General features: G+C 39.2%; 1 protein-coding gene across 1 annotated transcript; it reads right to left on the reverse strand.

The window, feature by feature from the left end:
- Positions 1–3,499: 3,499 nt before the first annotated feature.
- On the reverse strand, positions 3,500–20,123 carry rwdd2a.L (RWD domain containing 2A L homeolog; the record flags this gene model as incomplete). The annotated part of the gene is given in 3 exon segments (NM_001094537.1): positions 3,500–4,263; positions 6,918–7,135; positions 20,098–20,123. Coding segments are annotated over 2 exon segments (867 nt in total).
- Positions 20,124–20,211: the final 88 nt, after the last annotated feature.

Below are 20,211 nucleotides of genomic sequence, written 5' to 3' on the forward strand. Positions count from 1 at the left end.
TTTTTTAGTTTTTATATATCTATATCTATATCTATATCTATATCTATATCTATATCTATATCTATATCTATATCTATATCTATATCTATATATATATATATATATATATATATATATATATATATATATATATATATATATATATATATATATATATATAGATATATAGTTAGTGCACCATTGTGTGTATATTTAACAAACATTTTTAGCACCGTCATGCTGCTGCATTGACCAAGGCATTCTATATGGAACACAATGGCAAAACTAGTATAGACCTATAAATATTAAGGTTGTTGCAGCTATCATTTATATAGAGGATATAAGGTGACCCATATGAGGTAAGCAAACTTCATCTCTTTTTATAATGCAACCAATAAGATATGGCCCAATATTTACTGGTTGTCTATGGGAAATAAATTAAATATTACTATTTTTCTTCATTTAAGATAAAAGCATTAGATAATAGTTGAAGTGTAGGTAGGTATCAGTATACCTAGAGTATGTCTGCCCATATAAGTGGCATTTGAAATCATGAAACAGTTAAAAAGCATTCTGGAAGTGTTATGAAGTAAGCAAGCCAAAAATATCACAGTGGTAGTTAAAACTGTTTGTACAAAGTGCATTAATCATGGGAGGAAAACAAGTCGGCTCTAACAGGCCCAAGGTTTTTTTGTAGATGTGAAATGTTATGTGCTGGACGAGCGCACGGACCCTTCTCTAAACACCCACAGCTTGGTATCGTTCTTCATGTAACTGATGTCATATAAATATAAACAAAACACAAAATATGCCATTGGTAGCTTTTAATACTGGAGTTTATACTTTTTTTCCAGGCAATTAGTCACAATAACATGACTAGAGAGGCTTTAGTTTGTAAAATAGTGGCCCAAAGCTTGGGAACCGAAAGACGGATACAAATGAAATGATGAGAAATGGATTCAGTTCAGCCATTCCCTTTAGTGACTTTCTTGGTGAAACTGGAGAATTCATTAGTGTGTTTCTCCCACGATCTTGCTTAAGCCTGGCAATTTCATTTAAAGGAGAACTAAAGCTTTACTAAAGATTTACACAGCAGTTCTATTTTGTCTAATGAAAGTTTTAATCTCACAGATGTGTGGACGGCATGAATAGCATTTTTATTATTTAAAAAAGATCTCATAAGCAAACTATGTTGATCGGTATAGAAACTTCACACCAAAGACCATTCTTCCATTTCCAGTGCCCAAAAACTGATGCCTATGCATGTTCAAAGCACCTTAATTGTCAAAATGGTGAAACCTTACAAAGTACTTCATGGATACAGCCAGGCATTTGGTTCTGAGGGGTTTCCATTGCCACAAAGAATTATATAGTTTAACACAGGACAAAAAAGGTGATGTGAATAATGTACAACTGTACATTTGACCCCTATACTTCCTATTGTTTAATAACCACTAACAGGAAACCACCAGGTACTGAATAATAGCTGTGGCTTTATATAATTCCATACAATACCATTATGCCAGCACATATATTATCCTAAATTCTGCAGGAAAAACTTAGGATAATGTGAATTGTGAAATTGATCTCTACAGTGTACTTATCCCTGTTTCACTAGCATGAAGCACTCAGGAATAAAAGCAAATGTTACACTTGTATTAGCTTATTACACAATTCCTAGGCTATTGGAAGTGATAGTTATCAGCTTATTGTTAGTGGGAAAATATTATATTGTTTACTGGAAGTTCTTTCACTAAGAAAGTTACCATTGTGACTAATTCATTTCCACTCCCAACTATCTGTGAAATTTGTGCTTTTCTCCTTGTCCAACAGGCAGCAGCCAAACAAGTGCAAAAGTGCCAGCAATTGAAAAAGAGAAACAATGTCAATCTGTTGTAGTTCTAGAGGCGCTGCCCTTTTGTAACAAATATGATTGAACTATGCCAACTTTGAGCTGTCAGTCAGACATTGACCACTATGAAGGCAAGCTATGGATATTAATTACTGCTGGCAAGATTTTTGTTGCTGATAGCATTTGCTTATGTCATGCAACCCAAGATCTGCAATAGAACTTTGGTCCTATCCATAACTATGAATTGTTTGGTCGGATCATGGTATCTTTGTTTATGGTTTTCCCCAGACAAAAATAACCAGAAAATATGCACAGCCAATCAATGGGGTAGTTCACCTTTAAATTCCCTTTTAGTATCATGTAGACAGGGCAGCCATCAGGGGGGGGACAGGGGGGCGAGTTGTAGGGGGCCCCGGCCACGCCACACTTATTGATTAGCCGGGCCCCCCATCTTTCTGAGAGCTGCTGACTTCGGGAAGGCATGGACGTTTAAGGGGCTACGGCCACCAATTTTCTCATAATGTGGGGGGGGGGGCCTGGACCTGTAGGTGGGGCTTGCGGTGGGCGCATCCCAGGGGGCCCAGGAAATTTTGTTGTATGGGGCCCTGCGATTTCTGATGGTGGTCCTGCATGTAGACAGTGATTTTCTGAGACCGTTTGTAATTGGTCATGATTCTTATGGTTTTTCAGTTCTTTGGCTTTTTGTTCAGCAGCTCTCCAGTTTGGTATCTCAGCAGCTATCTGGATCTTATTCTCCCTAGCAACTAGGCAATGGTTTGAATAAGAGATTGGAATAAGTGTAGGAGGTGACTGAATAGGAAGATTAGTAATAAAAAGTAACAATAAGTACCAATAACAGTAATATTGTTACCCCACAGAGCAATAGTTGTTTTTGCCTGCTAGGGTCAGTGACCCCAATTTGAAAGCTGGAAAGAGGCAGAAGAGGAAAGCAAATCATTTAAAAACTATAAAGAATGAATTTTAAAGACCAATTGCAAAGTTGCTAGGAAAAGGATATTATATAACATATACAGTAACATTCTGTAACAAGCTAATGTAAAGGTGAACCACCCTCTAAAATGTTACACCTGATAACCAGGCTTATGTATCTTCAAGCCCACCACAATGACAACACCTTATAAGTTGAACACCTAGGGGGTTATTTATTTTATTTATTTAAGTCTGAATGCCAAAAACTCGAACAATTAAGAGGTTTTTTTTTTTTACTATAACATCCGAATTTTTAATGGTAAAAAAAAACTAGAATTTTTCAACATTTATTATACCCCGAGGATGGAAAAAGTCAGAATCAGAAAATCCGGCGTCTCAGACCTGCCGAGGTTGTATATAATGGGAGAGATCCCTACCCTATTTGTGGTCTGCACTGAAATTAGCCCCTGAAAATCCGACTATTTCGGACTTTCCCATACAAACCATGTTAAAATATGTTCATGTATGAAACCATCTAATGATTGTGCTGAATGGATGTATAACATGCATATAGCACTGACAACATCAGAGGTAGTTACCGAGTTACTGCCACTGGGATTATCATATGAATATTATGAAAAACTCTCCTACAGGTGAACCATTACATTGCTTTTGTATGCCAAGGTGTGAGCTCCCGGTTTGCTATACAGATGACATTTAATGTATACCAGATAATTAGGAGGCATATTTTTATTCTTTGCCAGAAAGTGTTATAAATATATCTGACCAAAATTGCCTGCCTAATAAGCATATTACAAGTTTTTGTGAGCAAATCAGTACTTCCCTTCAATGCCAAATAATATCTGGAATATATGTTCGCAGTTATGCTGTTTGAGATACTCCAGAAATTGTCCAAGGTCCATATGATAGTCATTCCTAAGTCCATAATCTCCATGAGCAGTAAACACCAGCTCTTCAAAAGAATTAAACAGCCGCAGGTCGTCTATTTTCCCAGTCACTTCTTTGCTCTCTGTGTGTTTGCACGATATATGTTTCCAGTTTGGATAGCGGATGTCACGCCAGAATTCCTCACATTGCTCCTTTACACCTTCTATACAAATGACACCAGGCTTTCCTGTCAAACAGAATCCTGTCAAGTTTAGTCTCTTGGCATAGTCTAAGATCTTCTTTCGTAATTCCTGGCGGTATATGTGGTGGCTATAGATCCACATGCGATGAAATGTGTATGTGGTTGCCTTTATTTCACATTCAGGTTCATCATTCTGCTTAGAGTTCTGTATGTAAGTGGAGATGTTGTCCTGCAGCCACTGAACTGCCATTGAGATGCACAGCTCCCCTCGATCTAAGGAACGGATATAGGACCCTAGTTCTTTGTTTAGAAAGTTTTGCTGTTGCCTGTCTAGTGCCACTGACCTAACAAATACCTGGGGTTCTTCTTGAGGGTAACTTTGAGGTAGTGACACGTGCATCACTGCCTTTACCTAAAAAGATGGTTTTAAAAAGACATGAATAATATGTCATATAAACACCACAATATCAGCCTTTTAAGCAGCAACTGTGACAATTGCATTATACAACATTATAATTATCATACTGAGTAAGTGGATATTATGAAGAAAATGGCAATTTTCTAAGCAATTAGCCTTGATTTAATAAGGACCTGTTAACCGAGACATAAAAAGCTGTATAATATAAGTCCTTTTTAATTAAACATGAAAACCAAATTATGTTTTTTAATAAAACATCCATACCTACTATAAACTCATTTAAAACTCTCAGCTGTCAATTATATATTGCCTGTCCCTCCTGTTTGCCTAAGGGCATAGAGGTGGAGCAGACAATTACTTATATTTTCCATTCTGCATTCCCTGCACTCCTAATATTCCCCCTCTGTCTTTCCATCCAATTGTGTAGCCAGTGCATGTGCATCAGGTCCCCCATTCTGGCACATAAGAATTTGCATAATGTAAAGCTTGCCTTAAAGTGGACCTGTCACCCAGACATAAAAAACTGTATAATTGAAGTCCTTTTCAAATTAAACATGAAATCCAAATTCTTTTTTTTTATTAAAACATCCATACCTGTAAACTCATTTAAAAATCGCAGTTGTCAATCATATGTTGCCCCTCCTCTATGCCTTAGGCAGGAAATTACTTTCACTTTCCATTCAGCACATCCTAAATGTCAGTGCACTCCCTACTTTCCCCCTTCCTCCTTACCATCTAATTATGCAGCCTGTGCATGGGGATTGCCATCAGGTCCCCAATTCTGTGACAGAAATACGATTTTGAGATGATGCATTAATAACAGCAGGCCCGGACTGGCAATCTGTCTCTTCGGGGCCGCTCAATTTACAGGTGGAATGGGCCGTTTTGTACCCGCCAGAGCCACAAGTATGGTTATCGCGGCAGGTCTCAGCCACACACTAATTACTACCTCTGCCCTCTCTCCAATGATTGGCCATCAGCGAGGGAAAGGGCTAGACCAACTACACCAGGCCCCTCTCATTGGGGAGCAGAAGGGTTGGGAGGTGCCGGCCAATCAGCTAGTGAGATGCGAGAGTTTCGGCCCCCGTGCCCGCCGTTTCTGCGAACAAGGAGCTCCAGGAAGAGGGGAGTAGTGTATGTTTGTGTGTCTCACTGTCTCTCTCTGTGTGTGTCTGAGACAGGTACAGTGCCTGTGTCTCTCTGAATATGTCTCTCTGTGTGTCTATTTGTGTGTGTCTCTCTGTGTGTGTGTGTCTATTTGTCTCTCGTCATGTGTCTCTCTGTGTGTCTGTGTGTGTGTCTATTTGTCTCTCTGCATGGGACTCTGTGTGTGTGTGTGACAGGTACAGGGTGTGTGTGTGTGTGTGTGTGTGTGCGTGCACCCGTGCGCTTGCCTGGGCTGTCTGGCTCTGAATAACAGTGTTCACAAAATGGCAGCTGCCTGCTTGCTATAATTATGAATTCCCAGGCTGAAGGAAACAAGATTTAAATAAATCATATAGTATAAATAAAAATAATTTTGCTTGACTAACATGATAAAATTGGATTTGGTAGTATTTCTTAAGGTAACAGTTCCTCTTTAATAATAGTGTCCACAAAATGCCTCCTGCCTGTTTGATGTGATTGTGAATTCCATGACTAAAACAAACAAGATTAAAATAGTTTATATGTAGTAAGTGAAGTTTATTTTTCTTGACTATCATAAAACAGAATTTGGAATTATTTCTTAGGGTGACAGGTTCCCTTTAAGACCCTATAACTATTCAGTATCCAACATAGGATTAAGAAACATTATTTCTGCAGAAGATGAAATGAACAGAACAAAGATATTTTTAAAATATTCACTGGTAAATAGAACAGTAGCACTCATAAACCTATAACAAATAAGAATATAATATACTATAAATAATATGTAGAAAATTCCACACTATCACAATGCCATTTCCCAGTGTCCTATTAGAAACAAAAAAACTTGCACTTAATGTTAACTAAGCTATTATAAATGTTTGTATAAAAAGGTTCCATAAAAAATCCCATATAGGTTATAACTTCTCAGAAATAAAGAGTGACTCAAGTCTTCTCCCTCTTTAGTGGTAAGTAGTCAGAAAGCAAAAAATAAGGGGGCTACATATACATTAGTAACATATAAAGTATGTTTTCCGGGGACCAGAAAAACATTGGTGTAAAATACTGTAAAATGTAAAATCTTGGTAATAAAAAACAAGAGAAAACTTAAAATCAGTGGATGTAAAATCTTGGTGTTACTGTATCAAGATAACTACATAGCATCCCAAAAATATGTGACTGAGTCTACCCTTCCCAGGAAACCAATTTGGTGAATGGGAACACATTGAAGACTTTGGTCCAAAGGCTTATTTATTTTCATGGATTCTCCTTGACATATAGAAGGGTTATGGCAAAATGTTCTATGACAACATTCAAAGGATTTTGATAAATTCAATTCAAAGAAACAAAAACTGTTTTATCAACCTCAGTGTTTTGGTCCAACACCAAAACCAAGTGTTCTTTAAGAAGCAAAACTAGTGTATGACCAATACAAGAATGAGGCCATAGAAATAGAAAGATTTTGACTAGTGGATATCACTGTAAAATGTTTATTAATAGACAAATAAGGGAGGGCTACTTACCTCAGAATTCTGAATGTTAAGGAAAACTGAAAATTCAATAACAGGAGGTAATGATTCACGAATTCCCTCTAGATATCTACGTATATACAAAACAGAATTTGCATTTTCCAGAACAAGTTCTTTGTTAGGAAACATTGACAAAAGCATCTCCATCTCTAAAAGCTGAAGTTCCAGACATTCTCTTGTTGTAGTGGCCATTGCCATATAAATGAGCACAAATAAATTGCTCCTGCAAAGAAAACAAGTATTTAATGCATTTATTAAACTACAAGCAGCAAGTATGAACAGAGCAGTGATCTAAGTGTGAATCTCCAGCTGTTGACAACACCACCAACACTCATTGGGACTCCCAAGAGATGTAGTTCAGAAAAAGCTGCAAAGACAAAGGTTGGAAAGCTCTGAAACAGAGCATCATAACTTGATTGTGTTTTGTATAAGGTAACTCTTTAGGATTGGATGGGAAAAAGGCCCACAACTTTTTTTTTGTCACATAGAGTGAGTGTTGAATCATAAATTGATATTAAAGGAACAGTTCAGTGTAAAAATAAAAACTGGGTAAATAAATAGGCTGTGCATAATAAAAAAAATGTTTCTAATATAGTTAGTTAGTCAAAAATGTAATGTATAAAGGCTGGAGTGACTGGATGTGTAACAGAACAGAACAGAATACAACTTCCTGCTTTTCAGCTCTCTAACTCTGAGTTCGTCAGCGACTTGAAGGGGGGAAACGGGACATAACTGTTCATTGAGTTTGCAATTGATCCTTAGCATGCAGGTCAGAATCAATTAAATCATTTTGTGTTTAGGGTACATTTATGCTCAGTTTATTTGCCCTTTATTGGGAATCAGTAATGCATACAAATGTGGTATGTTAAGACTAAGTGGGTGAAATCATCTGCAAACCAGTAGACTTTACAGTGTATGTGACCTACATTCCCTGGATATCAATAATAAAGCTTGGGTGCACCCAAGTTATATAGCAGGGGGGAAGGGGTTGATTCCTCTCGCCAGCTAAAGTATTAAAATACTATTACATTATAGATTCATTAAAAAAAAGGCTGCAGGCAATTTAGGGTGGTTCAACATAGCATCTGGGCCAATCCGAAGACCCATTAAAGTTAGATTTAAATGCTTATTTTCTGTCCTGGATTATCCTGGATCTTTGGCAGGTTGACATTCATGACAATGGTAACCGGCCAAAAATGTAACTACAAATTTGGAACTAAAACCAATATGAGAATGAAAACCTGCCCTACAGCTATGAGATAACAAAACTCTAACAAAACACCAGGCCCCCTCCAAAGGCCTCTCTCTCTCTCTTACAACTCCTGCCTGCCAAACCACCTGTTACTCTTACAACTGGACCTGAACTTCTATACGTTTTTTAGGCAGGCGCAAGTATAGGTCTAGTTGTGAAACTGATAATGGTGTATATTAGGAGCAAGGAAGGAAGCCTTTGGAGAGGGCCTGGAGTTATAGGTCTGTTTTTATTCTCCTTTAAAGGAACTGTTCAGTGTAAAAATAAAACTAGGTAAATAGGCTTTCAAGTTGCTGACTCACTCAAGAGGATGGAAAGCTGCAAATGAGGAAGTAGTGTTATTCTGCTAGACATATTATGTTAGGCTACTGTGTTAGACATCCACTCACTCCAGCCTTTATAGATACATTTTTGGCTAAATAAATATATTGAAAACTTTTTTCTTTTACTCTGAACTGTTCCTTTAAAGCGAGCTATTTATCAATTTTTTAAATTAAAATGTGTTGTAGGTGTCCTTTTTATGAATGTATCTTTAGAATGCTCTACTCTCTCTCTCTACCTAGTTTGAAATGTTATTCATAATTAAATGTTATAGTCATAGAACCTGTCCAATATCACATCAAGAGCAAACGTTTCCACTGGTGAAAGAAAGGATTATTCTGATCTGATTTCCACTTGAACATTAGCATCAACCATGGTGCACAAATTCCAGGCAAGTTATGGGCAGGGAAGTCTGCAAACTGTTCTATATCACAAAGTATAATTCCAGCTTTACTTGTTTCCCAGTGCACAGGAGACCCCCTTCTCATTTGTATCCAAAGCAGAGGGAATTCTGGTGGGGAAACCCAGCTTTCATACAAAAATTTCCATTTGCATGGTTAGAGGCTTTAATGTTGAGTCCAGTGCGGGTCCATTTTTTCGAACCCGTACCCGACCCATACCCGCAACCTGTAATCCGCAACCCGCTATCCACAACCCGCATTCTTACCCGGAGCATTGAGTGAGACACGCTCTGCCGTGTGTGTGTGTGAGGTCTGCCCGGGGGAAGACCAGCTACATTTATACCAGTCTTGTGCTCTAATAATCCTTTAACGGCAACCAAACCGTCTGTCTCCCTTCAAGCAATTATCCATCAATAAAATGTGTTTGGGGTCAAGCATTCATGTGAAGATGTCTACTTGCTGCAGCAAAGGCCCTATGCATGCGTTACATCACAGTGAGTGTCTGGCAACCATGAGCGGTCTCTCTACAAGTGCAGTGCAAGGTTTCTGTTTATGTAGAACCAGGGAAGGGAAACATGACAAGCATTTTAAATGGACATGACACCCATTTAGAGTGAGCAGATGCTTTTCTTGTTTACCTATAATGCATATGAAATCCTAGGAAGGAAACCCAGTTTCTCAGGGAGCCAGGGAAGTTGCTGGTCAGACCTAGAATACAGACTGGAAGTGGTGCACAGATTATCTGAAAGAACCTATTAGGGAAATAAAAATGATGGTTCTTGCACAAAAGCTAAAATCTATTTGCTTCATTAAATTGAAAATGTTTTTTATTCTGTGGCTGCAGTTAGAAGCCCCCCCTGTGACAAATTAAATATTGTAGAAACCTCTTCTCTGAATATATTTTTATAATATAGTTTTTTTAAATTCTCAGTAGTCTGTAAAGCTTAATTGCATCTTACTCAAATTGTTGTATTGATGTAAAGGTCTGTGCTCTGCATTTGTAAGAAAGTGCTCTAGAATAATTTGTGTTATTAATTGTGAGCCAAAGAGCGGTTCTTAATAGCCCACAGGAAGCTATTCAGTTGATTGCTCCCAAGTCACAGCAGGTACACGAGTTTCCTGGTTTGGGTCCAAATTTTGCCAGTGTTTAATTCGTTCTGTAAGAGGCAGGTTAGTAAGGAGAATACAGGCTTTCACGTGACAATTTGCTGCTGAATGCAAGACTAACACCTTTCACCTCCAAACTAATAACACATTTGGTGCAGACAGCATGGATTACACTGCACGTTTGACCAGCACATTCTTTGAAGTCATAAGCGAGTTAATCAGAGTTTAAGTGTTTATTTGTGCAAGATGCCAGGAGAGCTGTTGCTTTGTGGCCCGACATGCTGTTTATTTTCAACTTGCCTTGGCTAATTTCTGCTCTTTACCTTTCATTGAACAAATCAACCAGCATCTTGTTCATACAAAAATAGATTTATGTGCTGCAAACCAACCAAGACCTCTATATGATGGCCACTGCTTATTCATACTACTGATACTATGTTGTATCCAGTGGAAATAAACATATGTGTAATTGGTAGTTTGAATCATAGGGTATTACTGTTACATTGGTCTGGCACAGTATAACATTTTAGGGGTACAACATTCTGCTCCAGCGAACTCCACATACTTAAAAGGTTCTTCACAAAGTCCGATTAGGCATATTTACTAAAGGGTAAATGCTAAAATTTTTATTTTTTATTTTTTTGACCAGAAATGAAAATGAGCCACAGCAGACAACAAATTTCAGCAAACTAACTTTGCATTGGTGAAAATTCTCTTTGCATTGCTGAACATTCACATCTTTCGCCAGTGCGAACATTCCAAATTTATAAAGAGCACAAAATGATAGAGCATCCACTTTGGCATCTTGTTATCTACATCATCTCACCCATGCTAATATGCCATATACATCTTTATGGCATGAATTCTCCGGTGAGTTTCCCCCGCTACAATTGCATGGGGAAAATTAGATTAATTTTTGTACAGAACTTATGGCAGCAAATTCTCAGCACAATACACATCGCCTACTTACAATTTTAGTAAACATAGGATGTTGTAAAAATATGCCTGGTTAACTGAGGCAAACTTTGAAAAGGATGTACAAAAATACACCCTAGGTGTCAATCTTTCTTTAACACAATAGAAAAATCTAGTGCTCTGTGACTAGCACAGCTCCAAGAGATACAGCCAGCCCTGTCCTTATCACCTTTAAACAGTTGGTGAATGCAGGCCCTAGTGCACACCTCCCAGCTGTCCAGTTTATCAGGACAGTCCCGATTTTGACAACTCAACCTGCAGTCCCAGATTGTGAAAGAAATGCCCGACTTTCTCTTTGATCTCCTGCACTTAACAGCCAGAAAAAGATACAAAGTTTCTAAAACTCAATTGGCTTTTGGCAGATAGCCCAGAATATGTGACAGGTACACTTATAGATGGATTTAACATAAGCAAAGATACAAATGTGACTATTTAAGATAAGCAGGTCTCTTGCGGAAACTGTAACTTGCAGCTTAAAGGGCAATTCACCTTCATTAGCAAAACTGTTATAACACATAAAACCTGACACCAAAACCCCCAGAAATATGTTCAAACTTTCCATAACCTGCCAAATTTTAGAAATATGCACATGGTAGGTAGGGGGCATGGTCAAAAAATGACGCTGCTCTGCGCACGGCAAAACTTTTTGTCCCACTTTCTATTTTCAAAATGTTGGGAGGTATGCTAGTGCAGGCTGTGCCTATATTAGTGAAGGGAGTAACAGAGGCCTGAGGTTATTTGTGCACACCCAGACTCAGCATGCAAGACGCAAACAAATGGGCAATTGCATCATTTTTCTGCACTTTGCACACTGTGTCTGGGTTCACAAAAGAGCCCTTATGTGTTTATGAAACCAAATTATGAAACAATTAAACTGCTTCTCAATACCTTAATTACAGAAATACAATTTAATAACAGGCAGAAACAACTAGGGATGCACCGAATCCACTATTTTGGATTCGGCCGAACCCTCGAATCCTTCGTGAAAGATTCGACCGAATACCGAACCGAATCCGAACCCTAATTTGCATATGTTAATTAGGGGTGGGAAGGGGAAAACATTTTTTACTTCCTTGTTTTCTGACAAAAAGTCGCGTGTTTCCCCTCCCGCCCCTAATTTGCATATGCAAATTAGGATTCGTATTCGGTTCGGCTGGGCAGAAGGATTCGGCCGAATCCGAATCCTGCTGAAAAAGGCCGAATCCTGGCCGAATCCCGAACCGAATCCTGGATTCGGTGCATCCCTAGAAACAACTATCCTTGTGTAAAGCTGCAGTGGAACTTGTTCTACACTTTCCCACACTAAGCAGACTTACCCATTAGACTTTGCAATTATGCCAATGCAATGTTTTTACCAGGGGACTACCCCTCTATGCTTTGGTAGAGCTTATATCTAGTGATTCTAGTCCTAACAATCTATCCAAGGAGTAAGGAAAGCCAACATGACCTTCCCTATAATGTGACACTACCCTTCAATCTCATGTGTCTACACGCTTGAAAGGATACTATCCCTGTACCATACAAAGGTATATTTGCAGTGTTACGATTCACTTCTTGTACGACATACACTAAAAACGTATAAAGTGTTTGTAGTGTATGTTTCTGTTTGTGAAATGCAAATATTAAGGGGAGACGCCGTTACTGATTCCGCTTGCTGATACATCTGTGCAGATACTCTGAGTTTCTAGGGGTCATTTATGTCCACACGTGCAATCACAAACATTCCCAGCAATTACTGGTGTGAAAATTCCGTTCATTAAAAATATTCCACTCATTAAGTACTTGCAGTTCCACATTGTTGTACTCATTGCTGATTGGTTCTTTCTGCCTCCTGTTTAAAATACAGCATAGTTGCACCTGTTGTAGCAGGTGAGCCCCAAAGCTACTGCTGTCTCTAAACGAGGAGGTATCTCCAGGGTTTCCACAGTGGTCTGCATCAATCGCAGCACAGTTGCACTGAAAGAATAGGGTGCACGCATCTGGGGTTCCCACCTTTTCTGAAAAAAAAATACAGGCCTTCCTATATATTTTTCTTTTTTCCCTATTAATAACATTGGGATCAAAAATACCAGCCAGGTGGCAACCCTACATGCATCACGTGCGTGCCAAATGCCAATAATGTGGCCAACCAGACAATTTTGCCCAATTTGCATCGAAGTGTGAGTGCAACTGTACTAATTTTAACTCATTGGCCGCACGTTTGCCAAGTTCATTTTCTCCCTATGCAACATCCCATAGTCTATATAATTTGTATAGGAGATTCCAGGCATCACCATTTACATTTGCTCACAGCCTATAAAGACAGAGAAGTGCCCAAAACAACATCGGCACAGATTCTAGCCTGTACTAAGAAAAAGTTAGTCTGTTAAATTTATTGCACAGGGCTGTTTATCTGGTCTTACATGTCATTATGACTAAATCCCAACATTGTACCTCTTTGCACATGTACCTCTATGTATATTTCTGTTCCTTCTATAATCTGTGTCAGAAACCAGTCCTGGCATGCTTTATTGGTTATCATGAAAACAAAACATGTTATAATAAACCATAATAAGCCTGTCACTGAACAAGAAATATTATGCATCTACAATAAGATGCATCTCAACATGATTCATGGGCAGATTTTTGTATGTCAGAAACTCCTATTATCTGTACAAATTATGAATCCTTATTTAAGCATACTACTTTAGCTTCTTTAATATTTGGATACAGGCACATAGGAAGATTTAATATTTTATTTTTTATTTCATTCATTTTGATTTACTTTTAATTTAGAGTGAAAAATAATTGTCCGAATGCCTTCTCTCTGCATGTAATATACATCAGGGAAAAATAATTTGGAAGGGTGTAGCATAGCTAAACTCTATGAGCCCATACAGCTGATATTGAACTCAAAGCAGTCAAACACATTCTGATGTACGGACACATGTACGAGCTTTAGCAAATGTGTCACTTCGTCAGGAAAGTTTTGTACTGTGAGTAGTAACAGGAGAATTTGACCAAAATTACATTTTTGATGCCATAGTATTATTTTCTTTAGTTATTACTTAAAAAGAAAAAAAAAAGGGCTTATTTGCACAGCAAGATCTCGCTTCTACCAGTTTAACCAGCAAACACAAGAAATTTTTTTTACAAATACCTTGGAGATGTATAAAAAAAAAAACCCTGGTTGCAATATATTTATTCTATAAAAACACCAGACTAGGGTTGCCACCAGTCCCGTTTTGACCTGGACAGTATGGTTTTCAGAAGGGCTGCCCGGGTCAAAACTGCCTGCCTGGTTTTCCAGATTAGGATAGAAATTAGGATTCCCCTTGATTGACAATCGCCGACAGCCATGTCATAGCTTCACCTATGACTGCACACTAGTGGGAGGCCCGCGGGACCCGCGGGTTTACCCGCTGGTTGGGCGTGTTCGGGCCGACCCCTGGACGAAATGCTCTTCTTCTGCTCTCCCCGACCGCGACCTAGTACTGCCTGCTTCCGGCGCCAGAATTTATAGACTTCCACCTGCCCCGCGGGTCTATAAATAAAGGGGAGCAGGCCCGGGACAGATGCGGGTAGGGAGCGGGCGGGTTAGGGTCGGGTGCGGGTCGAGAAATTCTCGACCCGCACATCACTACTGCACACACCTCTCCCTGCAACATCACACTCACCTCTCCACAACATCACGAACACACCCCTTGTCCAGATGGGTAATATGGAAAAGATAGCAACCCTCAGTCAGACACTGTCCTGTATGGTAGTATACATTAGCCTGAATATTAAATTAATTGTCTCTCAACATTAGGGTTGTCATCTGTCTGGATTTAGCCTGGACAGCCCGGTTTTCAGAAGGACTGCCCGGGTCAAGACAGCCTGCCTGGTTTTCCAAAAAAGGAAAACCGGGCAGGATCTCCCCTGACTGACATGGCAATCAGCCAATATGGCTATCACCATATCATAGCCCCGCCCATGTGACATAGCACATCACTGACCCGCCCCGGTGACATCATGGCCACTCCCTCCAGCCGGGATCGTTAGTTGCACAAAGGTGTCCACCGTACTCAACATCCTTACGGGATCTGACAACAGCAGTTTGCAGCCTTTTAAATAATTACAGGTATAGGACATGTTATCCAGAATGCTTGGGACCTGGGTTTTTTTACAGCCTTGTACAATCCGTAATTCAGCACTTTCTGGATAATGGGTTTCTGGATAATGGATCCCATAACTATACAGGCATGGATTGTATATAAAAAGATTTGTGCATAGCAATCACTGCCCTTCTTTCATTAAATGGCTTGAAGAGAGTTCTTCCAAGATGCCAAAAAAGTGGTTGTACAATATGAAGAAGCGCACTATAGCTGCCATCTATAGATAGGAAACTTATTTTCCTGCCAGTTTATCGGTGCTACTTAAGACCAACATCGCCATCTAGTGTGTAAATTAATGCACTGCCACACTGAGGTACAGTTCATAATACAATATGTAGTTTACAATTATTATCAAGTATTTTTAGAGTGCCAACATATTGCACAGCGCTGTGGTTCCAATATCTATCATTCTATGCACCTTCCCCCAGACAATCCCTGATCTGAAATCCACACTCAAGTGGTCTACCAATAGTTTATAAAGCAGCTAACCCAATAACACATACAGAACTGCAAAATTCCAACCTATAAGAAAATTGCACTCCAAGCCCAGAGGTTGAATAAGACAACCACATGAATAGCCTAAACCAGAATATAAGTAATACAACTATGTTGAAAAATGAAGATCAATGAACTACTCATTTAAGACTGAGTCTAGCTATGGGGCAGGACCACACTTTGAATCAATAAGTAAAGGTTAAATGATTTGCCAGCTGTAAAACAAATCCAAGCATCTACTTATTCCAGTGTCATTTATGAGCACAAGTGCAAGTGAGCCTGAGCTAAGATAGACAAATGGCTGTGTGCATATTGGAAATATTTATTAAAGGTACTTGCATCCAAATACACTCTTTACACTTCAGCATTGTTGCGCAGAGCTCCTGTTTGAACATTACAAACGTGGCAGCTATTCCACTATACACACAGAGAGCTGCATCAATATATGCAACAGACTCCTGTCCAAAGAATCACACACTAAAGCAGTTTTAACATCAAATGCCTTCCCCACTATGACAATTTTACCCAATTAATGACTTATTGGACACAATTGTGGCAAACACAATTCTGAGCTCAGCTGCATTGACACTGGAAAAGTACCCAGGGCCGTTCCTGCCATGAGCCAAAGTGGGAAACTTGTCTTAGGAGGCATTGAGCAGCCAGTTATCAGGGGCAGCAAAAAGCAGTGTTACATACATAGCAACCACTAACCGATACAAAAGGCGAAGAGGGTCCTGCCCAAAAGAGCTTACAATCTAAAAGGAGGAGGGGATGAGACACAAGGCGTGACCTAGATGCAAATGCTGCACACAGGTCAGTTCGACCCTAGTTACGCCACTGTGCTGGAAATGTTTGAAAAAATGCTGCACTGACGATGATTTGTCCACAAAATGTAACTTTGCACACTGAACTTGCAGACTTATGGGCCCATTTGCTGCAGATAAAACTTAGTCGCTGTGAAAAATGTGTAATGACAATCACAACATTTTTCCAGCATGCATATACACCCTTATAAGGATTTTCCTTAAAATTTTCCTTTTCCTTTAACTTTACAAGGATTGCAGCACTTCCATTCTATAGTCGTAAAACTGCCTTTAGCATTAGAAACACTCACAACTTCTTATATCTGAATGTAAAACTGTCCGCTATTGGTCAATAAACAATTATACATATATTACTAAAATATATATGTCATGGTTTCACCAATAATCATGGCACATCCTTTAAATATACTTAAATAGATCATTCTTGATTCTTTTGTTCCGCATCTTTTGGTGGCCACTAAAAAAATAGAAATAAAAACGATAAAAATTATTTAAAATAACCAAAGCCATACCTAGATCAATTGGCCTAATTCATATTCTTTATTCAATTGACTTGGCATTAAAGTCCCAAGTCTAATCCAAACGCTTCACATTTTATCTCCACCTCTCCTGGTTTTGGGAACCTGTTGTAGCACCTAAACCTTAACTGGGCCACTGTGTGGCCTGCATCAACAACATGATATGTAAATAGGTTTTGTCTCACATTCCTCCTTTGATTGTTTTATAACTGATTTATGTCCTCCTAGACTTTTAATCACCTATTTGTCTGGCCTACAGACATTAGTGGAATCTGATGGCATATACAACATAAGTTGATAGACATGTATGATATCCCTATATTTTAACGGCAGTACTTTTAGAAGGAAGGTACACTATATCCCCTTTACACAGATATTACAATAGCTGCAAGACAGACATGGGAATGTGCCATTACTATGTCCACATATGAGAACGGTAATGCAATCAGATCAAAGTGGATATCTGAAGTGGACACATTTCTCATCTACTTTGCTGGAGCGAGCAGAAACTGTGCACTGGCGATAAATATATATACTGTACATTGACTGACTGACCATGATGAACTTTGTTTCTGCCCAGACTTCATTGAACTTCTTTAAAATTGATCAAAAATCTGCTTGTTTGATTACATTAAACTTAAAGCACATGACCATAATGAATATGAAAATATGTTTACCTTATCTATGTTGGACTTGCACTTAAAAAGTAAAATAAATATTTTTGTAAAGGCAATCATACATGAATTAACATGGTTAAGGATGAGGTGAATAACTTAGAATTCAAACAAGGGGGATGGACTGCGGTATATATAATTTGACTAAATCCGAAAGATCTGCTGAAATTTACAAGATCATAAAATTATTATAATTAAGCTTGCATAAAAGGGAGGGGCAGTGGTAATAATGGATAGGGTCTATTGATAAAATCAGAGAAATGCTGGCAGATAGCATTTCTTTCTTTCCACTAGCAATTGTCAAATCTGATTATTACTATATTGTACATCCTGTTCAAAATTCATAATATTGCTTAAATTGATGTGAGGCTGTGGAACAATGCCTCAATAATGACCCCTGCTGGGATGGTGCCCAAAAACGCTGAATCATTACCCTGTTTAGAATTTTTATGTGGACAAAGTGTTATGTTTTGGTAGCAGAGGATTAGTAGAGTATAACAGTGCTTTATTAGCAGGTTCATGCAGCCATTACATAACTAGCTCTATCACTTTAAGCAGTATAGAAAGTAGTGTGTATTCACAGTATAACTATTGTGTACAGTGACAGTCATAAGAACTCTGCCCTCAGCCTTCCGCCCTCCATCCTCCTCCTTCAGTCATCTGCCTTCTGCCCTGATTCCTCTTCCTTCAGCCCTAGCTTACAACTTTAGAAAGTTATGGATATGACTGTCGGCTAAAAAGAAAGATCTGAGGGGGGGGGGAGTGCTGAGCAGTGAGGGCGTAGGGAAGAGGGCAGAAGGAAGAAGACTCCATGGACTGTTTACTGATATTTTTTAAATGTCATATCGTTGAAACATTTTAACAAATCATTAAAGGAGCAGTTCAGTGTGAAAATAAAAACTGTGTAAATAGATAGGCTGTGCAAAATAAAAAATGTTTCTAATATAATTAGTTAGCCAAAAATGTAATGTATAAAGGCTGGAGTGAAAAGATGTCTAATAAAACAGCCAGAATCCAACTGCTTTTCAGCTCTATAACTCTGAGTTAGTCAGCGACTTGAAGGGGGGCCACATGGTACATTTCTGTTCAGTGAGTTTGCTATTGATCAGCATTCAGCTCAGATTCAAAAGCAACAGATATGACCCATGTGCCCCCCCCTCAAGTCTCTTATTGGTTACTGCTTGGTAACCAGGGTAACCAGTCAGTGTAAAGGTGGCCATAGATGCAAAGATCCGCTCGTTTGGCGATGTTGCCAAACGAGCTGATCTTTCCCCGATATGCCATTAACAGGCATGGCTATATCGGGGGTAATCTGATTGTTTGGCCGTATGGATCGGTCGGGGATCGGTCGGGTCAAAATCAAACCTGACCGATCGACCGATTTCCGCCGGACGAAAGATGTCGGCACACGCCACACACGATCCGAAAATCGTACGAATCCTTGATTCATACGATCGGATCTGTGTGTCTATGGCCACCTTAAACCAAGAGAGCTGAAAAGCACGAAGTAGTGTTCTGACTGACTTGTTATACATCAAATCACTCCAGCCTTTATACATTACATTACTAACTATATTAGAAACATTTTTTATTTTGCACAGCCTATCTATTTACCCAGTTTTTATTTTTACACTGAACAATTCCTTTAAACTAAAACATTTCCTCTATGGCTCTTCTTTATCATTTCAACTCTGAGAACTGGGTCACTAGGAGTTAAACTACTATCCTGTCACTTTTGCAAGGGAAATGCCTACCCTATGGGTAATGTGATTTGCTCTTATGCTTGAAACTTTGCAACTAACAGATAGTATGTCGTAGTGGGTGGGATGAAATGAGGAACGAGCTTGATGGTACTTCATCTTGTCTCCCAAATTCATCTTTGTTCTCCCCCTACAGGTAAGGGATTTTTGCAGCAGTTTATCTGCTCCTCACAAATTGCTCTGTACTACCTAGGGAGTGAATGGATTGTTTTGCTTAATCCAGGGATACTGTTCTGTGACAGGCCAAGGAAATCAGAGAGCAGACTAAAGGTATCAAAGAGTAGACATTATGTAGCATGTTGTGGAATGGAGATACCAGGGGAGCTGGTAGAATGCTGCAGAATGAAGGAATTGAAGTAGGTATAATGTTGCAGAAAATATACTGCAGCAAGGAACAAATGCTCACATGTAGAGAGCAGCACGGAAGAATCAGAGAGCAGGACAAAAGGAGGAGGGAGGAGGAGGGGGCGGAGCGAACAGGACTAGGGATGTGGGGGAGGGCGAAGAGAGTAGGATAGAAAAAAACATTCTGGAGCCCGGCACAATCACTTGCACGTGGGATTAATCAGAGTTTAACTGGAGGAGGAGCGATAAAGAGTAGCAACAGGGAGATTTTTAGACTCACAATCATTTAGTCCCCAAATGTCCTAAAATGGACACCGTAACAGGATCTCTGTCAGCATTCGTGCAATGAATGTTCTCATGCTGTTACTTCTTTTCTTACCTTTAACTGCCACGGCTGCCTAGCACTGATTGGTCCATACAGATGCACCCCCTTCTCTTACGTCACAACATGTGGGCGGTAACAGGAAACATTTATTGGTG

The sequence above is a fragment of the Xenopus laevis genome, chromosome 5L, assembly GCF_017654675.1.
Source record: "Xenopus laevis strain J_2021 chromosome 5L, Xenopus_laevis_v10.1, whole genome shotgun sequence".
NCBI lineage: Eukaryota > Metazoa > Chordata > Amphibia > Anura > Pipidae > Xenopus > Xenopus laevis.